Source organism: Heloderma suspectum, chromosome 3, assembly GCF_057233095.1.
Source record: "Heloderma suspectum isolate Gila_16-S chromosome 3, 16-S_ref, whole genome shotgun sequence".
Lineage (NCBI taxonomy): Eukaryota > Metazoa > Chordata > Lepidosauria > Squamata > Helodermatidae > Heloderma > Heloderma suspectum.
This window is the reverse complement of record NC_139460.1, coordinates 227381333-227406104: the sequence shown is the minus strand read 5'-3', so window position 1 is coordinate 227406104 and position 24772 is coordinate 227381333. Positions and strand designations below refer to the sequence as shown.

At 41.9% G+C, this 24772-nt stretch overlaps 1 protein-coding gene across 1 annotated transcript in view; it reads right to left on the bottom strand.

The window, feature by feature from the left end:
- DNTT (DNA nucleotidylexotransferase) overlaps positions 1-24772 on the bottom strand; it is a 174782-nt gene that overhangs the window by 92162 nt on the left and 57848 nt on the right. Inside the window, exons 4-7 of the mRNA XM_084841922.1 lie at positions 23819-23989; positions 21908-21979; positions 18768-18891; positions 13689-13821 (exon numbers count right to left, since the gene is read on the bottom strand). Coding sequence (XP_084698048.1) covers positions 13689-13821; positions 18768-18891; positions 21908-21979; positions 23819-23989 — 500 coding nt within the window. The remainder of the gene's footprint in view (positions 1-13688; positions 13822-18767; positions 18892-21907; positions 21980-23818; positions 23990-24772) is intronic.

Here is a 24772-nt window from a genome sequence, read left to right as displayed (position 1 = left end):
TGAATGTCAAGGCCACCCTTGCACAAAAACCCTTGCGGCTATCATTCTGAAATTTGACAGACATGATCTTCTCTGATAGAGCAATGAGTCCTGAAATTTTTATCCAATTTTTCCAAGGAATTAAAAAGTTATTGGCAGTTCCCTTTAAAAGAAACTCAAAATATAAACCCTGCACCTATTTTTCTGACATTGGGCAGGTGTAGGGATGTCAGAGAATTCCACGACAGATCTCAGTGAGGCTGAATGCCAGTGCATTCGGCCCCCCGAAATCCATCGCGGAACGAAGCCCCCGCCCCCCCAACCCACAAAAGGCATGCGGGACGAAGTCCCCGCCGCCCCCACCCCACGAAAGGCGTGCGAAACGGAGCACTTACCTGCTCCCGTCTGCGCTGCTTTGCGAATGGCGGCCGTCCTGTGGCCGCCATTCACTTCCTCCTCTTCATAGCCATGATAGGCTACGTAAATACTTACATAGCCTATCACGGCTAACGCAGGGATGCCATTTGCATCCCTGCGGAGGCCGTGATAGGCTACGTAAGTATTTACGTAGCCTATCATGGCTCAATACAGGGATGCAAATGGCGGCAGCTACGACAGCCGCCATTTGCGTCCCTGCAGGGCTGCCCAGCAGCTGGATGTCTGGCTGCGGGCGGCCAGCGCCGGCTGGTGGCTCCGCGGCTTGGCCGTGGAGCGGGCTGGGCAGGATTCCGGGGGGAGGGATAGAGTGCCTCCCCCCCACCATGGATGCCCCTGCGCAGAGCCAGGTAAGGGATTCGTACATCCCTAGGCAGGTGTAATCCCCTTCCTGACTACGCTAAAGCCTTTGATTGTGTGGATCACAACAAACGCTGGCAAATTCTGAAAGAGATGGGAGTACCAGACCACCTTACCTGTCTCCTGAGAAACCTGTACAAGGGTCAAGAAGCAACAGTAAGAACCAGACATGGAACGACCGATTGGTTCAAAATTGGGAAAGGAGTACAACAAGGCTGCATATTGTTGCCCTGCTTATTTAACTTATATGCAGAGTACATCATGAGAAACGCCGGGCTGGATGAATCACAGGTCAGAATTAAGATTGCCGGGAGAATTATCAACAACCTCAGATACGCAGACGATACCACCCTAATGGCAGAAAGCGAAGAGGATCTAAAGAGCCTCTTGTTGTGGGTGAAAGAGGAGAGTGCAAAAGCTGGTTTGAAACTCAACATTAAAAAAACGAAGATCATGGCATCTGGCCCCATCACTTCCTGGCATATGGAAGGGGAAGAAATGGAAGCAGTGACAGATTTTATTTTCTTGGGCTCCAGGATCACCGCAGACAGTGACTGTAACCATGAAATTAAAAGACACTTGCTCCTTGGGAGGAAAGCTATGGCAAACCTAGACAGCATAGTAAGAAGCAGAGACATCACCTTGCCGACAAAGGTCCGTCTAATCAAAGCTATGGTTTTCCCAGTAGTAATGTATGGCTGTGAGAGCTGGACTGTAAGGAAGGCTGAGCGCCGAAGGATTGATGCTTTCGAACTGTGGTGCTGGAGAAGACTCTTACGAGTCCCCTGGACTGCAAGGAGGTCAAATCAGTCAATCCTAAAGGAAATCAACCCTGAGTGCTCATTGGAAGGACAGTTGCTGAAGCTGAAATATTTTGGCCACCTAATGCAAAGAGAAAAGTCACAGGAAAAGACCCTGATGCTGGGAAAGATTGAAGGCAAAAGGAGAAGGGGACAGCAGAGGATGAGATGGCTAGATAGCATCACCGATGCAATGAATATGAACTTGAGCACGTTCCGGGAGAGAGCGGAGGACAGGAAGGCCTGGCATGCTATGGTCCATGGGGTCACGAAGAGTCGGACACGACTTAACGACTGAACAACAACAACAACAGTCCCCTCCTAGGGGGCTACTAATGCCTGAAATTATCATCCAGTTCTGACCAAGAGAAAAAAGTTACAGGTTTTTTTTTTTTTCTAATTTCCCATAGTAGTCAACAGGAAGCATATGCTTCAGTTTTCCAAACATTGACTCAGGTTTGGTGCTGAGCTGAAGTGGTCCAACTACAAATTGGCCAGAGGAGAAGCGGGATGTTTTCCAATGCTGAATCGGGTCTGAGTTGAAGTGGGGTGGGGCATCAGTGCACACTTCTTATGTATGTATGTAATCTATACACACATGCAAGCACACCGCATGCATACACCACACACACACACACACATATATATATATATATATTAGACGTGCGCTTAGACTCGTGTGTGTGTGTTTGTGTGTGTGTGTGTAAATTTGTGTTATGGGCCTGTGCCCCAGATCTTTTAAGAACCTAACAATGCCCCTGGCTGGGAGGCAAACAACATAACACTACCAGGGTATAGAGATACTGCCCCACATCAGATGCACAGAGATAGGTACCTATACCCCATGTTGCTTCCAGAGCTGTCAGCATTCTCTCTCCACTTCCAACTACTTCTAAATAAAGAAACCTCTACCAACCATCCTAAGTCTTGGCCCAGTAACCTGCTTAACAAAAGAAAATAATAGCATGAATTGCTTGGCTGGCTAATGATAACAATAGTATGTTGCAAGCAAAGAGAAGAAAAGACCCAAAAGTGAACCAAGAGATGACCAACAGATGAACCAATGGTAAAAGTGCCTACTGTGAGTAAATTTAGTAAACTTAAGTCAAATCTTTTCATAGAGGATAAGGCTATCAATGGCTACTAGTCATGATGCCTCTGATACCTCCAGTATCAGAGGCAGTATGCTTCTCTGAGCAATACGGGCGGGAGGGTGCTGTTGTATTCATGTCCTACTTCTGGGCTTCTCACAGGCAGCTGGTTGGCCTGTGTGAACATAATGCTGCACTAGATAGGTCTTTGGTCTGATCTAGCAGGGCTCTTCTTTTGTTTTTATGACAAAAGCACAGTTATGCAAAAGTGACCAGAACTCATGCTCTTATGTAGCAAACCATTCTATTTCCAGCATGATTCCAGTGGGGTAGAGGTGTGTGTGACTCCAGTTCAGAATATGTTTGTTGATATTCAAATTTCTGCATCTATTTCTGCTTGATATTCAAGCTTTTATTTCTTTCAGTATCCCCAGTTCTAAGAACAAAGAAGGTTTTATCTCAGTAGGGGTCTCCACTTTGTAAAGACAGTTTTGAGAGCCTGTCATAGGGAAATTGAAATAAAGCTGAAATGACATTATTGTGGACACATGAAACATGGTGCTGAACACACCAAAGGGATACAGTTGCTTTTTCAAAGTATCATCATCATTCTCTTATTTATAAGCCTATAAGTCTTTACAGTGCTTAAAGGGGCCATGAAAATATTCAATTAAATCATATTACATGAACATAGAATAAATGGATTTAGAGGCCACAGGGGAAGATCTAACCTTGTTTTGAGATTATGCCATATGCAAGGTATATTAAAAAAAAGCTAATCACAGAACTCTGCATGGTTAGCTTATTTCTCATTTACATGCGTCAAGTGTTTTTAACTTAACAAGTTATTTTCTTTTAATATTATTTAACAGGCTGTTTCCTTTACATACTCAATGCTCATATTTGTTTTTTGGTTTTCTTAAGACAGAGTTCATTCACTTAAACAGGAATATCCACACTACACAAGAAATGTGGATATTCTTTTGACATTGCATCTTAATAAATGGATTAAATGAGCCATGAATATTGGCATTTAACCAATAATAAAAACTATCTTTATTTATTTAAAATGTATCAGATTTGCTTCACCTAAAAAGGCTAATTGAAAAGGCTATTCAGGTCAGCTGCCGGTAGTAAAGTCGACTGAATCACATTAAATGCTATTTAAAGGATGTGAACAGGCTAAAAGAAAAATTAAACCAGGGCCATTAAAATTTAATTTGACATAGCAATGCCATTAACATTTTGGTTTTATGCTATGGCAGGCTTTCTAAAAATATGCCCGTATAATTTAGAAGCCCAGAGTTGTCAAGTGGATAGCCCTCATGTAGGAAAAATGATGATGTGTGACCTTAAAGAAAAATTATAGAAAGAATCAAAGGTGATAACTTCATTGGCTCCCATGAGTATCTGACAGCCTGCTCTTATGCAGTGTGGACATGAATGCATTCATAAGAGCAACTAACTGCTCACAAACAGGCCTTTCTTTTTTATACTGGCTTGCTTTGCTTTAATCCTTTTCCAGATATTGCTTTGTGATCCTTGTTTGCATATCATCACCAATATTCTTTGAGACACCACAGGAGACCATGTAGATGGGCAGTTACACAGCTGAGATAATTGCCGACAAGCACGTGTCTAGCTTATAAGAATCAAGTTAATCAGCAGCCCGTCCTTGTAGAATATTTTAGGATTACTATGGAGTAATAATTTATCAGCTTGCCCATGATGAAGAAAATTAAAGAATGCTAGTGAGTGATGTTACTAGACAAGGGATCGTGGCCACTTCAGCATGAAGTGGAGTAAAGCTCACTCAATCCCGTACTAACTGCCTACAGACTAAATCTTCACTTTAATGCTATTTAGAATGCACTTTAAAAATATCCAAAAGAAAACATGATATGCTGGATGGTCATCCCCATTCCCCCTTCCTCTCTCTCCCCTATGGGAAAAGACACAAGAGTAAATAGATGCAGAAATTTGACCCTGGAGCAGTGATCCCCAATCTGGTGTCCTCCAGATGTGTTGGACTACACCTCCAATCATCCCTAGCCACCCTGGCCATTGAACATATAGGCTGGCAGTACTTGGTGTAGACTTACTTGGATACTTCAAAACGGGCATAGCACAAGGTATAACTCCTGACATAGTTTATGGTATAGTGTGTCAAATGCAAAGTGGAAGTAATCGAGTGATCAAATAAAACGTATTAGCAGACTGTAAATGCATGCTCTATGACACATATATTTTTCTTACAGGAATTATCATTCTTTAGTTGCACATACAGGAAACCAGGAGCATACAGGAGTGCTTAGCAGCTGTGTGGACGAGCATGGTTGGATACCTACCAAGACCAACACCTCACCAATGGGTCCAGTGTCCCCTGGCCCTGCTCCTCCTCCTCCTTGCTGCTGTCATCGGTCCTCTCCACATACTGAAAGCAGTAATAAGAGAAAGGAGAAGGAGCAGAAGCCTCCCTATGCCTTGCCTTTTCATTCTGGACAATGGTGTGGATTCTTCCCAGAGGGAGAGGGAGAGAATAAGTGAATGGGCAGTAGTGACAGTGGGAAGGAGAAGAGACCACTCAGGGAGAGGGGTCCACTGAAAGCATCTTGCCCAAGAGCCTTCCAAAATCTCAAACTGACACTGGTGCTCGGATAGACTTTCCCTATCCCCTAAAAAAAAATGTGCTAGAGCAGCACTTCTGCACCACATTGAAAGCAACATAAGTGATTTTGCTACACAGTGGCGTATTTGCATAGCAGAGTTTGTACTAGGTCTATGATATTAACTCTGACTGTTCTGCAAACAGGCAGTGGCTCAAGTGCTCAAGACACAGGTGGGATGGATGTGGCTTGGGTGATTTGGAAACACAAATGAGTGCATACATTATGTCTTGACTTTTGTACAGATGCCCTATGAGATTTTCTTAAAATTCAGAGTTAGTCTTATGCTGGTCACATAGCTAGTTACATAACGTCATTAATTTCTCTTGCAGTAAAGTTTTTAAGAAACTCCAGAGCAGTAACTTCTGCTAAATACATCTGAAAAGAGTCCTGTAGATTGGAACTATTTTCAGTGGGCTATATGATGGAATGGATCAGTTTGCCCCTGGAGAAAAGCCTGATCTGCAGTGGAGTGCTTTACCAGAGGCAGAACTGAGGGCATGGAACATGTCCAAAGGCTCTTCGTAGCCTCTGTCCTTGACAGAACTGTCTAATTCTACTAGGATTTGTTTACGTTAGAGAATGTGCAAGCCATTTGATTGTTTCAAGTGTTCACTGAGCAAAATTACCACAGCAATTTTCCCTTAAAGCAGATTTGCTCCCTCAAAAATGTGAAATAACAGCTTGATGACGCAGTTGTCTTCCTTAGAACTGCACAGTGAAGAAATATGCAAAAATTACAGTAATTTGGAGTAACTTGAGCAATAATAAGTTCTTTCTTCCGTTATTGCAGCTAATGTTTTGGACAAAAAAGACATAAAGCAAATGATAGCATCTAAGGTACAATCAAGAGACTAACGTATTTTACAATGCTAACATCCAAGTACTGTAAGGAATCTCAGCTCCCTGACTACACTAAGAGCATGTTTTGCCATATCATTGCAGATCTAAAGTGCTAACGCAGGGGTAGGCAATGTGTTGCCTACGAACACCAATGAACCCCTGGACACCTTTCTTGGCACCCACCAGAGTCTCCTATCCCTCCCACTTAAAAAAAAAAAATTAACACAATTTCTTACCAGTAGCTGGGATTGATGTGAAATAGGTTTCCGTTGGTGCTGAAAACTGTGTGTTTAAAGGAGTTGTTTAGTGTTACCACAGCACTACCTTAAAGTTGTGGCTCAGACCCCACCTCTGTCTTGTACTTAGTCTTTTGGACAGGTTGCTAGTCCTTTGCCATGCCTCCCATGGCAGCCATTTTGTGGTGGTGCCCAGGACAGTTTCTCAAATTTACCAATGTGCCCATGAACCAAAAAGGTTACCAATGCTAATATTTGCCACTCTGGCTTGCTGATATATGGCAGGCTGTACTTCTCTAATCTTTAGAGACCTTTCTAGTTTTGCCTTAATTCCAGAATCCCTTTGACAGATAGATTAATCCTCAATATTGTTTTGCACTATTGGTTGCACTTTGGACACTACATGCAATCTTACCTGTGATTCAGATACAGACCCTCTGTAGTCTTGGTAACCAACTACAGTTGTGTGACCTAGAAGGCACAAATTCACCATCTGTTGCTAAAATTCAATCTTCCTTCATTACTCAGGCTTACAGTCTTTCACTACTCACTGCACTTGGATCTCGAGATCATACAGATGACCAGGAAAAGTTATCAGCAAGACTATCTGGCAAGACATATGCGACCATCATTTGTGCTCCCTTACCAAAGAACTGATTGTAGTAATGCACTGTCTGTGCCATTGCCTCTGAAAATTGATGTGGAGATTACAGTTCATTTAGAACAAGGGTTGGGAAACTTGTAGCCCTCCAGATGTTTTAGCCTACAATCCCTATCCATTCTAGCCAGCATAGCCAGTGGTAAGGGATGATGGAAGCTATACACCAAAACATCTGGAGGGCCATAAGTTGCCCACCCCTGATTTAGAACATGGCTGTAATGTGCTACAGCACATTACACCAAGGTATGCAATTGGCTTCTAAATGCATTTCAATGTGTAGTCTTTCAGCAATAGCATTCTCAGGGGCTTGAACCCTACAAAAACACTTATTCCTTCCCTGTGGGTACTGCATACCCTCTTGATACATGATAAAATTACAAGAATGCATACAGATATTACCTGTGCCTGCTTCCCTTCTTCGAAATTCCCTTCCAGTAGATATACCAAAGCCCAATGTTAAGCACTCCCTGGAAACAATTTTTAGACCATCATATTGGTGGATGGGAATAAAGAAAGAACAAATTTCCAAATGCTGAAGACTAAGGACATCAGAAGAAAATATGCTTAAAAAAATGTCAAACAGAAAGGACTGGATACTCATGTCTAAGTAGCATAGTGAAAAAGCTAATATTCTGGAATCCTATTTGCTCAGATCTTTGGAGCTGTGAAATTATACGTAACAAGAATTAGGAATGAATAGGACAATGGCCTCCATCTGAGAGAAATCAGAGTGCCACTTCAGATACTGATAGTGCTGGCTCCAGGTTTTTCAGGACTCTTGGACAAGACATCCTCAATAGCTCCCCTCTCTCTCTCAGTGAATCTGCCTTCTCACTGCCATTGTCATCAGCTGCTATTGCTCCTCATTCTCTTTCTCATCATTACTACCATACTTGTTAGTACCATATTTGGATATTTTTAAAAGATTACTGGCGAGTTTTCTTGGAAGTGGAAGCCAAAAACAAAACTGTTTTCAGTATACCAATGGGGCTGTTCAAATTTATTGTTCTACCCTTTGGACTTGACAATGCTTCAAATACCTTTCAAAGCTTTGCTATGGTTTATATATATTGATGATTTTGTCATTTTTAACTTAACTTGGGATGAGCACTTCCAATATGTGGAATAAGGACGAAATCATATAGAGGGCACAGCTAACTATGAAGGTACTGAAATGTCAAGTTGCCATGGGTAAAGTTGTGTATTTGGGCCACAACGTAGGTGGGGGACAGATTAAACCAGAAGACTTTAAGATATATGCTATTTCAAACTGGCCAGTTCCCACAACAAAGAGGCCAATATAGGCTTTCCTTAGACTTGTGAGGTATTACAGGACATTTTAAAACATTTTATTCATATAGCAGGACCCCTCACTGATCTGTACCAGAAATGAATTCCTAATAAATTTAAGTGGATGGAAATATGTCAAAAGGCTTTTAAAAGTTTCAAGGCTCAACTGATTGCCAAACTTAATCTGGATAGATCATTTATGGTAAATAGAAATGCCTCCGATGTTGGGATAGGGGCACCATGCAGCAAATGGGGACTGATGAACAGTTACATCCAGTGGTATTCTTAAGAAGCTACTGCCTAGAGAGAGAGAGAGAGAGATTTTTCCATTATTGAAAAGGAATGTTTGGCAGTAATTTAGGCCCTAGGGAAGTTGACACCCTATTTGTGGGGAAGAAAAATCAGTTGATTTACTGATTACTCACCTTTCTGTTGGTTGCAGATCAAAAAAGGAACAAACAGCAAGCTTCTTTGCAGGAAGGATTATGATTTTGATATTATATGTGTGAAAAAGTGAAAAAAAAATAGAGCTAATGCTCTGTCCTGAAGTTATGTTTTTTAAGTTTAAAGTGTCTGAAAATAGGTAGCATTATTACTTAATATAATTGTTCACTGTTTCTTGTCATTGGACATATTCGGATGTTTCTTTGAAAGAGGGCAGAAGAATAAGTGGAGAAATGATTGACTGGTACCAATTAAGAGGGGACAAAAGGGAAAGATAGATGGAGCTAGTGTCCGTTGAGAAGGTTGTTTAGTGAGTAGGATCAGAGACAGGGTGTGGGTTAGAAGACAGGGAAAGGAGTCATTGGGAGCAGAGATGTTGGGTTAGGTTATTAGAACCATTATTTATTACTCTTTATCAGAAGACTACTTGTTCTAGATGTTGATATGTTCCATATATAAATATATGTTCAGTGTTTTAACTATCTGTCTTCTGGTCTGAGTAGATTCCAAGGTTAATATATCTCACCCCATATGCTGGCTTTGAAGTACACAGCCAAGGATATAAAAAGGAGAGTCCGACTTCTCTCTGCAAATCAGTAGGTGGTGGCAGCTGGTTATTTTGGGGAGTATTAGGGAAAGTCTAGGCCCAGTACTTACCCAGTGACCTCTAGGGACCCAGGAACCTCTAGAGACCAGGGACTTCTAGATATAACATGTGAAAATGTTCACTTATTCATTACACATTGCCTTCACTTGCCATAACTGTGAATTGCCCTCACTTTCAATTGCATAATTACATAGCCAAATCTGATTTTTGTGATATCACTTTGTTTACTGTGTGAGCCCTGATTGGGTGGGATCATCAATGTGACTAATCCTGGAAGATGGAGGAAAAAGAAACCAAGAGAGAAGGAATTGTACAGAAACAACAGTAATCAGTGAAAACCATGATACAGGACAATTTGTACAGTGTAAGTAAAATTTCTATCCTACTAAAAGTACTAGTCTCTACCCAGATATGAAAATCAGAGAATATTCAGAGCAGTTCTAGTTTCAGAAAAATCCAAAGTTAGGTGTAGTCTTTAAAAAATAAAAGGTAGCTAAGTGCTCCTTGCAAATGGACTCTGCAAAATATTTTGATTCTGTTTGGGGGTAAGATGATACCTATAGTATTTCAGCACTACATAATAAGCGATAGTCCACACTGATAAGTCATAATATCGTATGCTAATACTTAACACCTTTATGGCAACATATTTTCTGATCTGCTTCATGTGGAGTTCAGTCAACAGCCTTACTAAGTAAACAATAAGATGCATTCCCATTGACAGTGTGGGTGGAAAAGAGGAGATATATTTAGTATTTTATCACAGCTGTTCTAAATTTACACAAGACTTTCTGCTCTGCAAGTTGTTTTTCAAAAGTCACCCAGATACAAGTGTGATTGCTGAAAGGCGTTTTTATCATCTCCCAAGCTGGTGCATCAGACATGCAAAAGCTAAAAGTCACAAATCAGAGAATAAAAAAAGGAACATTTGAAATTCAGTTGGGGGTTTTGTCTCATTTTACATACACAAGAGCACAAATTCCACACAGACTGAACTTAAGTGTATTTACTCAGAAGAAAGCCCTACTGACTCCAGTGGGGTTTACTCCCAGGTAAGAGTTTAAGATTGTAGTCTCAGGCTACAATCCTAAACATGTCCATCAGGAAGTAAGTCCCACTGAGCTCAGCTGAAACACCTGCAGAATTCTGAAGTGTTGCAATTCTCAGAAAACTGTACCACATATTTCTAGATTTAAATTGACTGAACCTCTTTACCTTCTGTTCCTGCCTCAGGCTACAATGTATAAACAATGTAAGACAGAATATTTAGATGTAAACCTGTTTTGGTGTCATTTACCATTCATGGATGGATCTGTGTTTAATATCCACTTGCCATATTTTATTTGTTATAATAACAGCTGGCCTATTGCTGATATAACCTCTAGGTTCACATAACCCACATTTTACTTCAGGTTAATTAAAACCACTTTGACTTGAAGGTAGGTATGTAAGAAAGTAAAATAACTGGTTCTGTTAGAAACTGCTTCCAGTGGAAAGTTCTATTCTTCTGAACTTAACAGTGAGACCTGAAAGCTGACTCATGTGAAAAGGTATAAAAAGCTGTGTCATATTACTGTGAAGGACCCATTTCTCCTTTTTCAGGGAGCGGTCCTCTGATTGAAGAATTAACCTAGTTTTATCATATCACCTGAAGTCCCTGCCTAGGTGTGTGAGCATTCATGTAAGCGAAACCTTGGGAACCTGGAAGTTGGCAGTTTGAGAATCTTAGAATGAGAGAATGAGCTGTACCCAACAAAAAGACACAGGGTCAATTCATCCACGCCTAGCAAACATTTAGTTGCATCTCAGTTCTTTCAAATCAAAGGGATAGATCTCAAGATATATACAAATGCAATCCATGGGCTGAACAGGTTGCTGAGAACTCTTAGCTTCTGCTGTCACATTTTGTTGATGGGGCATGTGTAAGAACAAAGTTCCTGGAGAACAAAGTTAGAGGAGTGATGTATTTCAAAATGTACATAAGAGAGAATCAAGAGCAATTACAACTTCATTGTACTAATAAGAGAGCAGACTTACAGAAAATGCATCCCTCTTTTTAATACAACTAGCAAACAATGATCCACACATGTGCATTATTGTAATGACTAAAAAAGAACTGTCTTGGACAATTGTCCTGTGGCCTGTAATCATGAGATTATTAGGCCACAAAGTAATATCTAGATCCCCTTAATGTGAAGAAAGCGATGTGGGACAACAGAGAAGCAATCCTAGGAACACTGCCAGCACCAGATTTTTTATAGCCCTTGGGCAAGGCACATCAATGGACACTTCTATGGGGCCCCTGCCTCAGTGAATCAACCTTCTCTCCTCCATTGTCACTAGCTACTATTTCTCCTCATCCTTTTTCTCATCATTGCTACCACTTGATTGTTTGTCAGGCAGAGAGCCAGTCAGCAAGTCAGCAATGCAATCTACTGCTCCTCCTCCTCACCACCACTGTTATCTGGGCCAAAATGAGAGGCAGGAGAACAAGCAGATATCGGAGTGGTAAATAGGAGGAGCAATTCCAGGGTGCTACTCTCAGTGGACCCCTGCTGGGGTGTGGGCCTTCAGCAGGTGCCCAACCATGCCTACCCTTGATGTGAGCCTTGCCTACGAATTACACGAATGTCTAGAGAAAGTATAACATTGAAGCAATAGACATATCTATCTCAGACAGGTCACTCCTGACTTCAGAGCTGCTTCGAGAGTGTTGCCCTCAATGTGTCTTGCCTCTGAGACTTATGTATGTGCTGCAGCTATACACTTTTGGGTGATTCTCTTTCTCTCTCTCTGTCTCTCTCACACACACACACACACTCTGCAGACCACACTGTTCAGGGACATCCTGTTGAACAAAGGGCTTTTTAGGGGCAGCAGGGAAGGGAGAGGAGGTGACAGGAAAGGTCCTTGCATGAGTGACTTTCCACTCACACCACCTTTGGATCTAGTTCATTATATCTGGAAGTGGGAAGTGGCTTGAATACATTTATGTAGTGCTGACTTCTGTACTTCCTGTTTATTTTATTTATATCCGCTGCTTTTCCACCAAACACTGGCATACAATGTGGCTAACAATGAAATACAGATTAAAAACAAAACAATAAATGCAGATTAGAAATGTAAGATAAAAAATAGATCAAGAACACACAATAACAGAAATAAGTGGCACCCAACCAATTAAAAACCTCTTTAGCAGCAGACCAGCTTATATGCCAAAGGCCTGCCTGATTTTTCTAAGTGTATGTCTGTGCTATCTCCAACAAATACATTCTCTAAAGAACAGAGAAGCCAGCAAACATTCTATTATTCTACAGTATTAGGATCAAGTCCAGCCAATCTGTTGATATGCCATACTGTGTGAAAATGTAATAACTCCGTTCTGTATGTTCTTGTCTGCTAATTACTTTTCCAGCTGTGAGCAAAACTCTGGCATTCCAACAGATTTAAAACATTAACAAACCTAATCCAAAGGGGGGGGGGGAGGTCATTGTGTTCCTTTAGAGGACTAAATGTGGCATACTTTACCAATAAACTGGAACATGATGTCCCACAGATCAAAAATTGCCAAGTGGCCCATAGTTTGTTATACTTAGAATCATAGAATAGTAGGGTTGGAAGGGGCCTACAAGGCCATCGAGTCCAACCCCCTGCTCAGTGCAGGAATCCAAGTCAGAGCATCCCTGACAAATGGCTGTCCAGCCTCGTCTTGAACGCCTCCAGTGTGGGAGAGCCCACCACCTCCCCGGGTAATTGGTTCCATTGTCGTATTGCTCTTACAGTCAGGAAGTTTTTCCTGATGTTCAGCCAGAATCTGGCTTCCTGTAACTTGAGCCCATTATTCCATGTCCTGCACTCTGGGATGATCAAGAAGAGATCCTGGCCTTCTTCTCTGTGACAACCTTTCAAGTACTTGAAGAGTGCTATCATATCTCCCCTCAGTCTTCTCTTCTCAAGGCTAAACATGCCCAGTTCTTTCAGTCTCTCTTCATAGGGCTTTGTTTCCAGTCCCCTGATCATCTTTGTTGCCCTCCTCTGAACCCTCTCCAGTTTGTCTGCATCCTTCTTAAAGTGTGGTGTCCAGAACTGGACACAGTACTCCAGATGAGGCCTAACCAGTGCTGAGTAGAGGGGAACTAGTACTTCCCGGGATTTGGAAGCGATGCTTCTATGAATGCAGCCCAAAATAGCATTTGCCTTTTTTGCAGCCACATCACATTGTTGGCTCATATTCAGCTTGTGATCGACAACACAGTGTATGTCAAAGTGTACTTACCTTCTGAAACCACCAGTCAAAGTTACTAAAGCACTGGGGAAAAATTTCCACACAGTATCCTTAACGATCAGGCTTGTTGCATCCGCTTCTGCCTTAGATACATAGCTAACAAGGTCTTCATAGTGCAGTAACCCTGAAAAGTGATTTTATATTAGACTTTTGGTATAATGAAGAAGCCTAGTGGACAATATATAAAGCTTAAACACCTAGGAGACCTAAGTTCAGGTTCTACCTGAAGGATGAATTAATTGGATGTTGCTCAACTCATTGTCAGTCTTTTTTGTCCATCTAGTAAAAAATTAGGGCCAAAACAAGACCTTACTTTCAAATCTGTATCTAGCAGCTATGTCTTTTTTATGTTTACTCTAGAGTAGGCATAGTCAGTCCAGACTGGATCTTAAAAGCCCCCTGACACCACACCCCCCATACTAAGGTCCTGACCCAAATCAGGGGCCCTGTGCCTACTCTAGAGTAAAAATGAAGGAACACAGCCACAGCTGCTAGTTACAGATTTAAACTAATGTCCGTATTGGCCCTTAACTACCTCAACAGGGAATAGTGATCATAAGATACTACAGAAATGTATTAAGACTAATAAATAACTTGTATTAAGTTTTATTCACAATTATGTAACTAGAGCTGGCCAATCTATCACAAATTGGGCCTTCCCAAAATATTGGCATTTGTCAAACGTGGTGGTGTGCAGATGGGCTACCTGCAATTTCCTACCACGAAGCAATATCCTTGTAAGAAATTTGTCCTAAGTGACACAGACCTTAGCGAGTTTGATCCTTGGTTATGTTAAAAGAATGGCACTTTTCAACTAAATGCTAGATGTTTTGATAGAGGGTTGTATCCCATATTAGTCTATCCCTGGACATCCTGGTAAGGGACTGTTGAAAGGATGAGGAGGATAGTGAGTGTTAAAAGTGGACCTTCCTCTCCTCCATTCTGAGAACCAATGAAGTGGCCTATGGGAGGGCTTTACTGCTACATCTACAGATTCAACTTAAAAATTATTTCCTATATGATCTGGGCAAGAATAATTTTTAAACATTTTGAATTATAGATGCATGTTCAAGTATTAGTTTTGATACAGAATAAATTCACTTGCTCAAAGAAGGTTTCTTTATGGAGCTAGAGAAGAAACAGAAGACTTCCAGCAGGACTGTTGTATCTTATGTAAAAGGAAAGGTAACCTACTTGGATGGCCTAACCAGAGTATGCAGCTTCATTTAAAATTCTTCCTGAAAACCAAACTAACAGATATTGTAAAATTCCAGAGGCTACACTTTTAGCATAAATTAAAATTTATTTTTAGCATAAATTACAGTTTAACATATATAAGGCACCTTCCTATGTTCCTAACTAGCAAAGAAACAGAATTTGACCTATTCATAATGTAAAGATCCATTTTATGTAAATGTCATACTCGTGAAGTTGTTTTGTGATGTATGTAGAACAACATCAGGGTCACTAATTTATATCATTTTAAGAAGAGAATCTTTCGCATCCAAAATAATTATTTATTTAGATAAAATATAATGCATCTCATTTTCAGCTTAAAACAAATGTGAGAGGTTTTGTTTTTTTTTATGCTTGTATTACATACAATAACTGGCCTTGTAATACATTATGGGAAAGTTGTTGTTCAGTCGTTCAGTCATGTCCGACTCTTCGTGACCCCATGGACCATAGGCTAGCACGCCAGGCCTTCCTGTCCTGCGCTCTCTCCCGGAGCGTGCTGCTCAAGTCCATATTCATTGCATCAGTGATGCTATCTAGCCATCTCATCCTCTGCTGTCCCTTTCTCCTTTTGTCTTCAGTCTTTCCCAGCATCAGGGTCTTTTCCAGAGAGTTTTCTCTTCGCATTAGGTGGCCAAAATATTTCAGCTTCAGCTTCAGTATCTGTCCTTCCAATGAGCACTCAGGGTTGATTTCCTTTAGGATGGACTGATTTGACCTCCTTGCAGCCCAGGGGACTTGTAAGAGTCTTCTCCAGCACCACAGTTCGAAAGCATCAGTTCTTCGGCGCTCAGCCTTCCTTATAGTCCAGCTCTCACAGCCATACATTACTACTGGGAAAACCATAGCTTTGATTGGACGGACCTTTGTCGGCAAGGTGATGTCTCTGCTTCTCACTATGCTCTCTAGGTTTGCCATAGCTTTCCTCCCAAGGAGCAAGCGTATTTTAATTTCATGGCTACAGTCACCATCTGCGGTGATCTTGGAGCCCAAGCAAATAAAATCTGTCACTGCTTCCATTTCTTCCCCTTCCATATGCCAGGAAGTGATGGGGCCAGATGCCATAATCTTCGTTTTTTTAATGTTGAGTTTCAAACCAGCTTTTGCACTCTCCTCCTTCACCCTCAACAAGAGGCTCTTTAGATCCTCTTCGCTTTCTGCCATTAGGGTGGTATCATCTGCATATCTGAGGTTGTTGATAATTCTCCCGGCAATCTTAATTCCGACCTGTGATTCATCCAGCCCGGCGTTTCTCATGATGTACTTTGCATATAAGTTAAATAAGCAGGGTGACAATATGCAGCCTTGTCGTACTCCTTTCCCAATTTTGAACCACTCGGTTGTTCCATGTCTGGTTCTTACTGTTGCTTCTTGACCCTCGTACAGGTTTCTCAGAAGACAGGTAAGGTGGTCTGGTACCCCCATCTCTTTCAGAATTTGCCAGAGTTTGTTGTGATCCACACAATCAAAGGCTTTAGCGTAGTCAATGAAGCAGAAATAGACGTTTTTCTGGAATTCTCTTGCTTTCTCCATGATCCAGTGAAAGTTGGAGATTTGATCTCTAGTTCCTCTGCCTCTTTGAAACCCAGTTTGTACTTCCGGTAGTTCTCGGTTCGCATACTGCTGAAGCCTAGCTTGTAGGATTTTGAGCATCACCTTGCTGGCATGTGAAATGAGTGCAATTGTACGGTAGTTTGAACACTCTTTGGCATTGCCCTTCTTTGGAACTGGAATGTAAACTGACCTTTTCCAGTCTTGTGGCCACTGTTGAGTGTTCCAAATTTGTTGGCATATTGAGTGCAGCACTTTAACAGCATCAGCTTTTAGGATTTTAAATAGGCAGCTCAGCTGGAATACTGTCATCTCTGCTAGCTTTGTTGTTAGTAATGCTTCCTAAGGCCCACTTGACTTCACTCTCTAGGATGTCCGGCTCAAGTTCAGTGACCGCACTATCATGGCTACCAGGGACATTCAGATCTTTCCTGTATAGTTCTTCTGTGTATTCTTTCCACCTCTTCTTAATCTCATCTGCTTCTGTTAGGTCCCTGCCTTCTTTGTCCTTTATCATGCCTGTCTTTGCACAAAACGTTCCCTTGATATCTCCAATTTTCTTGAAGAGATCTCTAGTCTTTCCCATTCTGTTGTTTTCTTTGATTTGTTTGCATTGTTCATTTAAAAAGGCCTTCTTGTCTCTCCTTGCTATTCTCTGGAACTCTGCATTCAGTTGGATATATCTTCCCCTTTCTCCCTTGCTTTTCACTTCCCTTCTTTCTTCAGCTACTTGTAAAGCCTCATCAGACAGCCACTTTGCTTTCTTGCATTTCTTTTCCTTTGGGATGAATTTAGTTGCTGCCTCCTGAACAATGTTACAGACCTCTGTCCATAGTTCCTCAGGCATTCTGTCTATCAGGTCTAATCCCTTAAATCTATTCGTCATCTCCACTGTATATTCATAAGGGATATGATTTAGGTCATACCTGAATGGTTTAGTGGTTTTCCCTACATTCTTCAATTTAAGCTGAAATTTTGCAAGAAGCAGCTCATGATCTGAGCCACAGTCAGCTCCAGGTCTTGTTTTGACTGACTGTATCGAGCTTCTCCATCTTTGGCTGCAAAGGACATAATCAATCTGATTTTGATATTGACCATCTGGTGATGTCCATGTGTAGAGTCATTTCTTGTGCTGTTGGAAAACAGTGTTTGCTATGATCAGCGTGTTCTCGTGGCAAAACTCGATTAGCCTTTGTCCTGCTTCATTTTATACACCAAGGTCATGCTTGCCTGTTATCTCGGTGATTTCTTGACTTCTTACTTTAGCATTCCAATCCCCTATGATGAAGAGGACATCTTTTTTTGGTGTTAGTTCTAGAAGGTGTTGTAGGTCTTCATAGAACCGATCAACCTCAGCTTCTTCGACATCAGTGGTTGGGGCATAGACTTGAATTACTGTGATGTTGAATGGTTTGCCTTGGATTCGTACTGAGTTCATTCTATCGTTTTTAAGATTGTACCCCAGTACTGCTTTTCCCACCCTATTGTTGACTATGAGTGCTACTCCGTTTCTTCTAAGGGATTCTTGCCCACAGTAGTAGGTATGATGGTCACCTGAATTAAATTCGCCCATGCTTGTCCATTTTAGTTCGCTGATTCCCAAGATGTCGATGTTCAATCTTGCCATCTCATGTTTGACCACCTCCAGCTTACCTTGATTCATTGATCTGACATTCCAGGTTCCTAAACAATATTGTTCTTTACAGCATCGGATTTTCTTTTCACCACCAGACACATCCACAGGTGAGTGTCCTTTCGGCTTTGGCCCAGCCGCTTCACTCTTTCTGGCGCTACTTGGAAATACCCTCTGCTCTTCCCCAGTAGTATATTGGACACCTTCCGACCTGAGGGGCTCATCTTCCGGCGTCATATCTTTTAGCCTTGTGATACGTTCCATGGGGTTTTCTTGGCAAGAATACTGGAGTGGGTTGCCATTTCCTTCTCCAGTGGACCACATTTTGTCAGAACTCTCTGCCATGACCTGTCCGTCTTGGGTGGCCCTGCACGGCATAGCTTATGGCTTCACTGAGTTATGCAAGCCCCTTCGCCACAACAAGGCAGTGATCCATGAAGGGGTTATGGGAAAGAGTGGTCTTCAAAAAATTTAGGGCAAAACAAAACAAAAAAACTTCACTGCATAGTCTATGAACAGCCAGTAAATGTGTAGGACACACATTGATTGAACAGACGATATTTGTATGTTCATCAATAAGCATACTATTCTAATTAATGCTGTTTTCAAGCCTCAACCTAAAGTCTTGTGTTAATGGGGGGGGGTGTTACCTGCTCTTTGCATCCTTGTCAGTTGCAGGTTCGCATGACATTTTACTTCTTCCAGAGTCCGTAAACCCATCCTGTACCACTTTTCAGATGTCTTCAGTCCCACTCCAAAAACAGAAGTAAAGAGCTATGTAGAGTGGGAACATATTAAATTTAACCAACTGTGGACGCTAGGGCTAGCTTTGTTCAACAACTTTTCATGTTCCCTTGCCTCTTTTTGATTGTATCACAAAGGCAAGAGCCTTAACCCCCCACTGTTGCTTTTACTGTATCCTGTGAAATATGAAAATAACACAGTACCTTTATGCCAACTGACAACTTCTTTTAATGAAATGTATGAAACCACATTATTTGCAGCTTTACAAAAGGAAATGCACATTTTTCTTCTGTGGGACCAAAGTCCCTACTATCACCGCCCATAATTAAAGCAAGATGGCCAGAGCAAGTGGTAATGGTTATTTTCTAGTTATTTTGGCATAGTCTATTTACATGCTAGTTTACACATATTCCAGTGTAGAGAAATAGTGGATATGAGCAGGAGATAGCATAGAAGGGAATATGTGTCCAAAATATGTGCATATTACGTATCCCTAGACTTGCTTATTTTCTCAATTCTACCATTTACCCTATGAGTTCCACTCTTAAAAGAGGTCAAATTAGACAATACATTAAATGCATGTATGAATTCAACGTGTCAGGGTTTTACTTTAAATTTAGTTTAGGATGTAACTTTAAATACACAAAACTTAACGTATGTCAGTTAGCCGAAAGGAAGAACGGGTGGGAGAGATGAAGTGGGTGAGAGAACAACGGGAAATAGAGACTTATTGATAAATGTCCTATATCACAATGAGTTGTATCCAACATTAGTCCTACTTAGAGTAGGCCCATTGAAAGGAATGGGACTTAAGTTAGACTGACACTGAATACCATCCATTGGATACAACCCCAACAATAATTAGGAGGGGAAGGGGAAATTCTTTTATTGTAAAAATCTAGCAAGCATTTCAATAAACAACAAATAACAATAAATCAGTAAATAGCTGTGAGGGGTGATCAGGAGTGGGAACACTTGGCACGTAGTGCAGCCCAGCACCAGCTGTCTGACACCATCCACATCACCACATCCCTCCCACTCATCAGGAATGCAGCATGGGGGGGGGGCATTTGTTTTTTTAACTTCCCCTCAGTGCCATGGTTATGGTGAAGGAAGCAGCTACTGGTGCCAATGGCTGCTTCCTCCCAGGGCAAGTAGCTAGCAGCTTCACTGGGGCTTTTGCAGGAGATCCTGGTGGATTGTTCCCAAGGATTTTGTTGTTCTTAACCAGGGGACAGTTGCTAAAGGAACATAATAGGGAAAATGAAGGAAAGCAAAGTTTTTCAGGTGTGAATTGATATCCCAGAGGAACAATGCTCTTATTATTCATATGCATTTTGTCAATGCTTTGTCTCTCAAACATTTCACTGCCATTCATAGGATTTGAGAACTGGCAGTAGAGTCCCATTATAATTTTCTCTTTCTGGTGAATTTCCAGTCTTTGAATGTGGGCTATGCTAATTTTATCTTTTTCTTCTAATGAGATTATTGTTATTTTTTGAAGCAATTACGATAAAGAAAAGGATGAAAATCCTGGACAATTAAAATACATATTACTCTACATTTTAGATATAACAAGTGAAATTACCTACTCTTTGTGGAAAGCTTGCTGTTTGTGAGGAAGAGTGATTATATTTTGTAATCTCATTTTTCAAAAGTTATTTAGATCTTTATCTATTAATTTTTATTACTTTGTTGGCTTAGTGGTCTTTTAATAGGATCAGGAGGATTCACAGAAGTTTTATTAGTTCTGTCATAAAGATTAGAACAGTATTTTTTTAAAAGTATGGACTATCAATGGCAGTAAAAAACAAAATTAAACTTTCCCACCTCTACTTTTCTTTTTTTACAACTGTCAGTAAAGTTAGATTCACCAATCTTAGTGCAATCCTATACGTGTTACTCAGAAGTAAGCCTCACCAAGTTCAATGGGGTCTACTCCCAGGTAAATGTATATAGGAATGCATCCTAAATCACTTTATGTGCACTTATACCAAGCCTAAACAAATTTACTTGGAAATCAGCCCCAAATGAGCCAACTAAAGTTACCTGCAAATAAGGATTACTTGCTTCTACTTTTCCGCAATTTTGCACAGGTGGGGGCTGGATAAAAACAACCTCTCAGGATAGGGGGTGGGGCGCATGAGGGAAAAACATTCCCCATATTTGGGGGGTTACTTTTCTGATGAGGCAGCAGAGGGTGAATTTCTCCTTTTGGGGATAAAAAATATTAAATCCCAACTTTCTTGTGGCTTCAAGCCATGGTAGGGCTGTTCCAGTGGCATCCATCATTGCTAAACAGATGCCCAATGAGAATGAAGCCATATCATGATGTACTGTTGCTGTATGGGGGGGGGGGAGATGGCTGCCCCCATGTTCAGCCCATTTTCCATACAATGTCCTGGCAATGATGCTAAGTCCATGGTACTCACTTCCGGGTAAGCTTGTATAGCGGAGGTTGGGAACCTTTTGGGGGCCAGGAGCTGGATTGCCCCCCATGCCCCTCCCATGGGCCAGATGACATCAGGAGTGGGGCCCACCCATGATGCCATTGGGTCCCTGGCCAAAGCACCAACCACAGCTCCTCAAGGTGGTGCCTCAGATGAGGAGCTGTTTTGCTCCTCATGGGCTTTCACCAGATAGGGGCAGCCCAGGTGGAACAAAGCCCACCAAGGTCCTGGCTTCTTTCCTCCTTTGCATTCTTGCTCCTCCATTGCGTTCCCTACATGGGGAGGGAGGGCTATGGAGGAGCAAAGCAACTGAGACACAGCTCAGGCATTCTCCCACCTGCTGTCCATTCTGAGGGGGTAGGGCTTTGGGGAGACCAAGGGCCTCACCCGAGGCCCCACAGGCTGGATGGGCTGGCCTGGCAGACCAAATTCTCCATCCATGATGTATAGGATTGCAGCATCATGCAACCATTTTCTCACCTGATCCAACCAACACTGTAACCAGACTTCTAGGGACAGTGGGTATGGTGCAAGGCAATACATATCATACAAGGTTTTTGGCAACAGCAAAAAGGAAAAGAGCAAAAGAGACTTACTTTAGTTAATCTGTAGTTTTCATTGTTTAGCACATCATTCACTCTAGAACTCTCCCCTTCTTCTAGTATATCCTGTATATATAAGAGACATACCTATTTACACAGATTTAAACAGATTTCTATTGCAGATAAGCTTTTTGTAGGATGTGTTTATAAGGCAATAGCCCATTGACTTACCATCCTCAGCTTTTAAATGCTTAGCAATTCTGTTTTGAGATTCAGGCTGTAATCTTACCTGGGCGTAATTCCCATTGAGCTCAATAGGGCTTAACTTTGAGTAGACAGGCATAGGATTGCACTGTAAGAATGTGTCCACAACCCAACATAAGTCCTGCTTAGAGCAGACCCACTGAAATGACTGAGATTTAAATTAGTTGTGACTAACTTATGTCCTACTCATTTCAGTGGGTTCACTCTAAGTAGGACTTATGTTGGATTTTACCCTATGCCTGCTGCTGAAAAGAATCAGCAGCAGGAGGGAAGGAGGGATTACTTGCCAAATTATTTTTATTTTTATTTAATTGTTAGGAGCACAGTTCTACTGCAGTGAACCACCCAGAGAACTTCAGCTACTGGTCAGTATAGAAATGGAATGAATGAATGAATGAATGAATGAATGAATGAATGAAATAGTGCCTTCAAAAGAAATGTACAATGGAATTATTTTGCACCTGTGGAACGGGGGGCGGGGGGATCTCCTGTAGCTCACACTAAGCAGGAAGCAGCATTATGCATGCAGGTTTTCCTCATACTCCTCCTTGGGGACAGGGGTTCTCCCCTGACGCTGACTGAGAGCCTAATCACACATCACTTTCAGCATGTAGCATGCAACTATGTCTGTTCTTTTGTCTTACTCAGAAGTAAGCATGGGGGACCAGATCCAGATCAGGACCCTAGCATGGTGCATAGGGCCACTCACTGTGGTCCCAATCTAGTTCTGGGGGAGGGCAACTGCAATGTGTATAGAAAAAACAGCCTCCAGTTGCTTCAGTGGAGGCTTTTTTCCAATGCAAATTGCAGGTGCACAGCGGGGGGCATGGCATTCCACACAGAAACTACAGCAGTGGACAAGCTCCACTGCCCTTCACATGAGGTCCCTGACCTGGATTTGGCCCCCTGCTCTTACTTTTGCATAAGAGTTTTTCTACATGAGGCTGTTAATCCACTCTATCTACTTTCAGTTTTGTTGCAGAATTGAGATCCTAGCGCTACACAAAGAGCATTTCCTTTCCTGCTTTTTCATTACATAACGTCTAGGTGGTGCTCTGCTATAGCAGAACAATGCAATTACAGTAGGAAACTACATTTTCTTTCGCTTTCACAAATAATACACCATTTTCCCTGCGCTAAAAAATCCTCATGTAGAAAAGCTCAATGAAAAAGAATAGTCATAGCTTCATGCTATGGATTAAAAGTTACCATTTAGATTGACCCTGATTTCCCTCCTCACTTCCCTCCCTCATTGCAATGGATGCCACTGATGTGATTGCCTTTCCGCTCCCTCTCCTCCCAGCATATCTCAACAGAAATCCCCTCTGCTCTATAAAAGAGTGGAGGACTCAGAAAAACGATTCCCACTCGTACTCAAGTCAAATTATCAGCAGCATTTTCCTCCCACACAGACTTCACAACTTTCTTAGCGCCCCACAGCTGGGTGGATCTCTCCTTGATGCCACTGTTCTGGCTGCCTTGACCCTTTACCTCAATTCCTTCTTGACCCATTCATGGCCACTGCCAGATCCCACACATGATCCTATGCATGTTTGTGTTGTGAGTGGGTTGCATCCAATGTTAGTCCAATTTAAGTCCCATTCATTTCAATGGGTCTACCCTAAGTAGGACTACCTTGAGATAAAAGCCTTTATTTGTTTCTTGAAGACACTATCCTGCATATCACTTTCTGCATCTTACCTCAATGACTCCTTTGACCTGTTCTCCCATCCAGGGCAGTGCTTCAACATCCTTTACTCGAATGACAGTAAACGGAAGACACTTCAACACAGAAGCAGCTCTCCTAAATGTCAGGCAAGCCCCTTCGTTTTCCCTGAACTCATAGTTTTCAGCCAGTATTTCAAAAGCATCCTAGGTGGGGGTGGGGGAGAGGGACAGAGATGAGTAAAAACTGATGCATTCAGTATGCCACCAAGAAAGTTTAAAACTTGCAAGCAGCTGCACTGACTTCTTTACACTGTGATAAATATAAAACAACAGCTGCCAACCTGCTGTGGCATTTTGCTCATAGGTATGCTTAACAAAGAACTTTTCAGTAAACCACTATATGGCTTTTTGACTTACAGTTTGGGCAAATCTCCAGAGCCTGAGATGGTGAAATAGCTCCTGCAATGTTGAGAAATCTGCCCACATCCACTTTGTCACACATGTTATGGCACACTATCTTTCTTTCTTTCTTTGAAACAATCAAACAAACAGCTTATGGCAGGGCTAGGTTCCAAAACCTGAAGTAAGCATGGCTGAGGCAAAAACAGTTGAGGCGAGGGGCAATTCCAGAGCAGAGATGGTAGGTGCAAGAATTGATGGGTGCCCTCCAAAATTTCTCCACACTAGTACAGCATCTGCCGCTTGAACATTTCAGTATGCTACCTAAATATGCCAGGTGCCATGCTCTGCTCGAGACCAGGGGTGCAGAACTGAGGGCTGAATTCCTTTTCGGAGAAGCTTTCGGGGGCTGCATTCCAGCGGTGGATAGGGACAAAGGCAAAAGGGGCAAGGCCAAAATTCCAAATTTTAGCTTAAAACTGCCAGTAACTAAGGGTGCAGTCCTATGGGTTGCACCCTTGACGAGCATAAGCCCCTAAAATTGGAGCCTCACAGTCATCCAATGCGGGGCAGGAGGAGTGGCAGAGG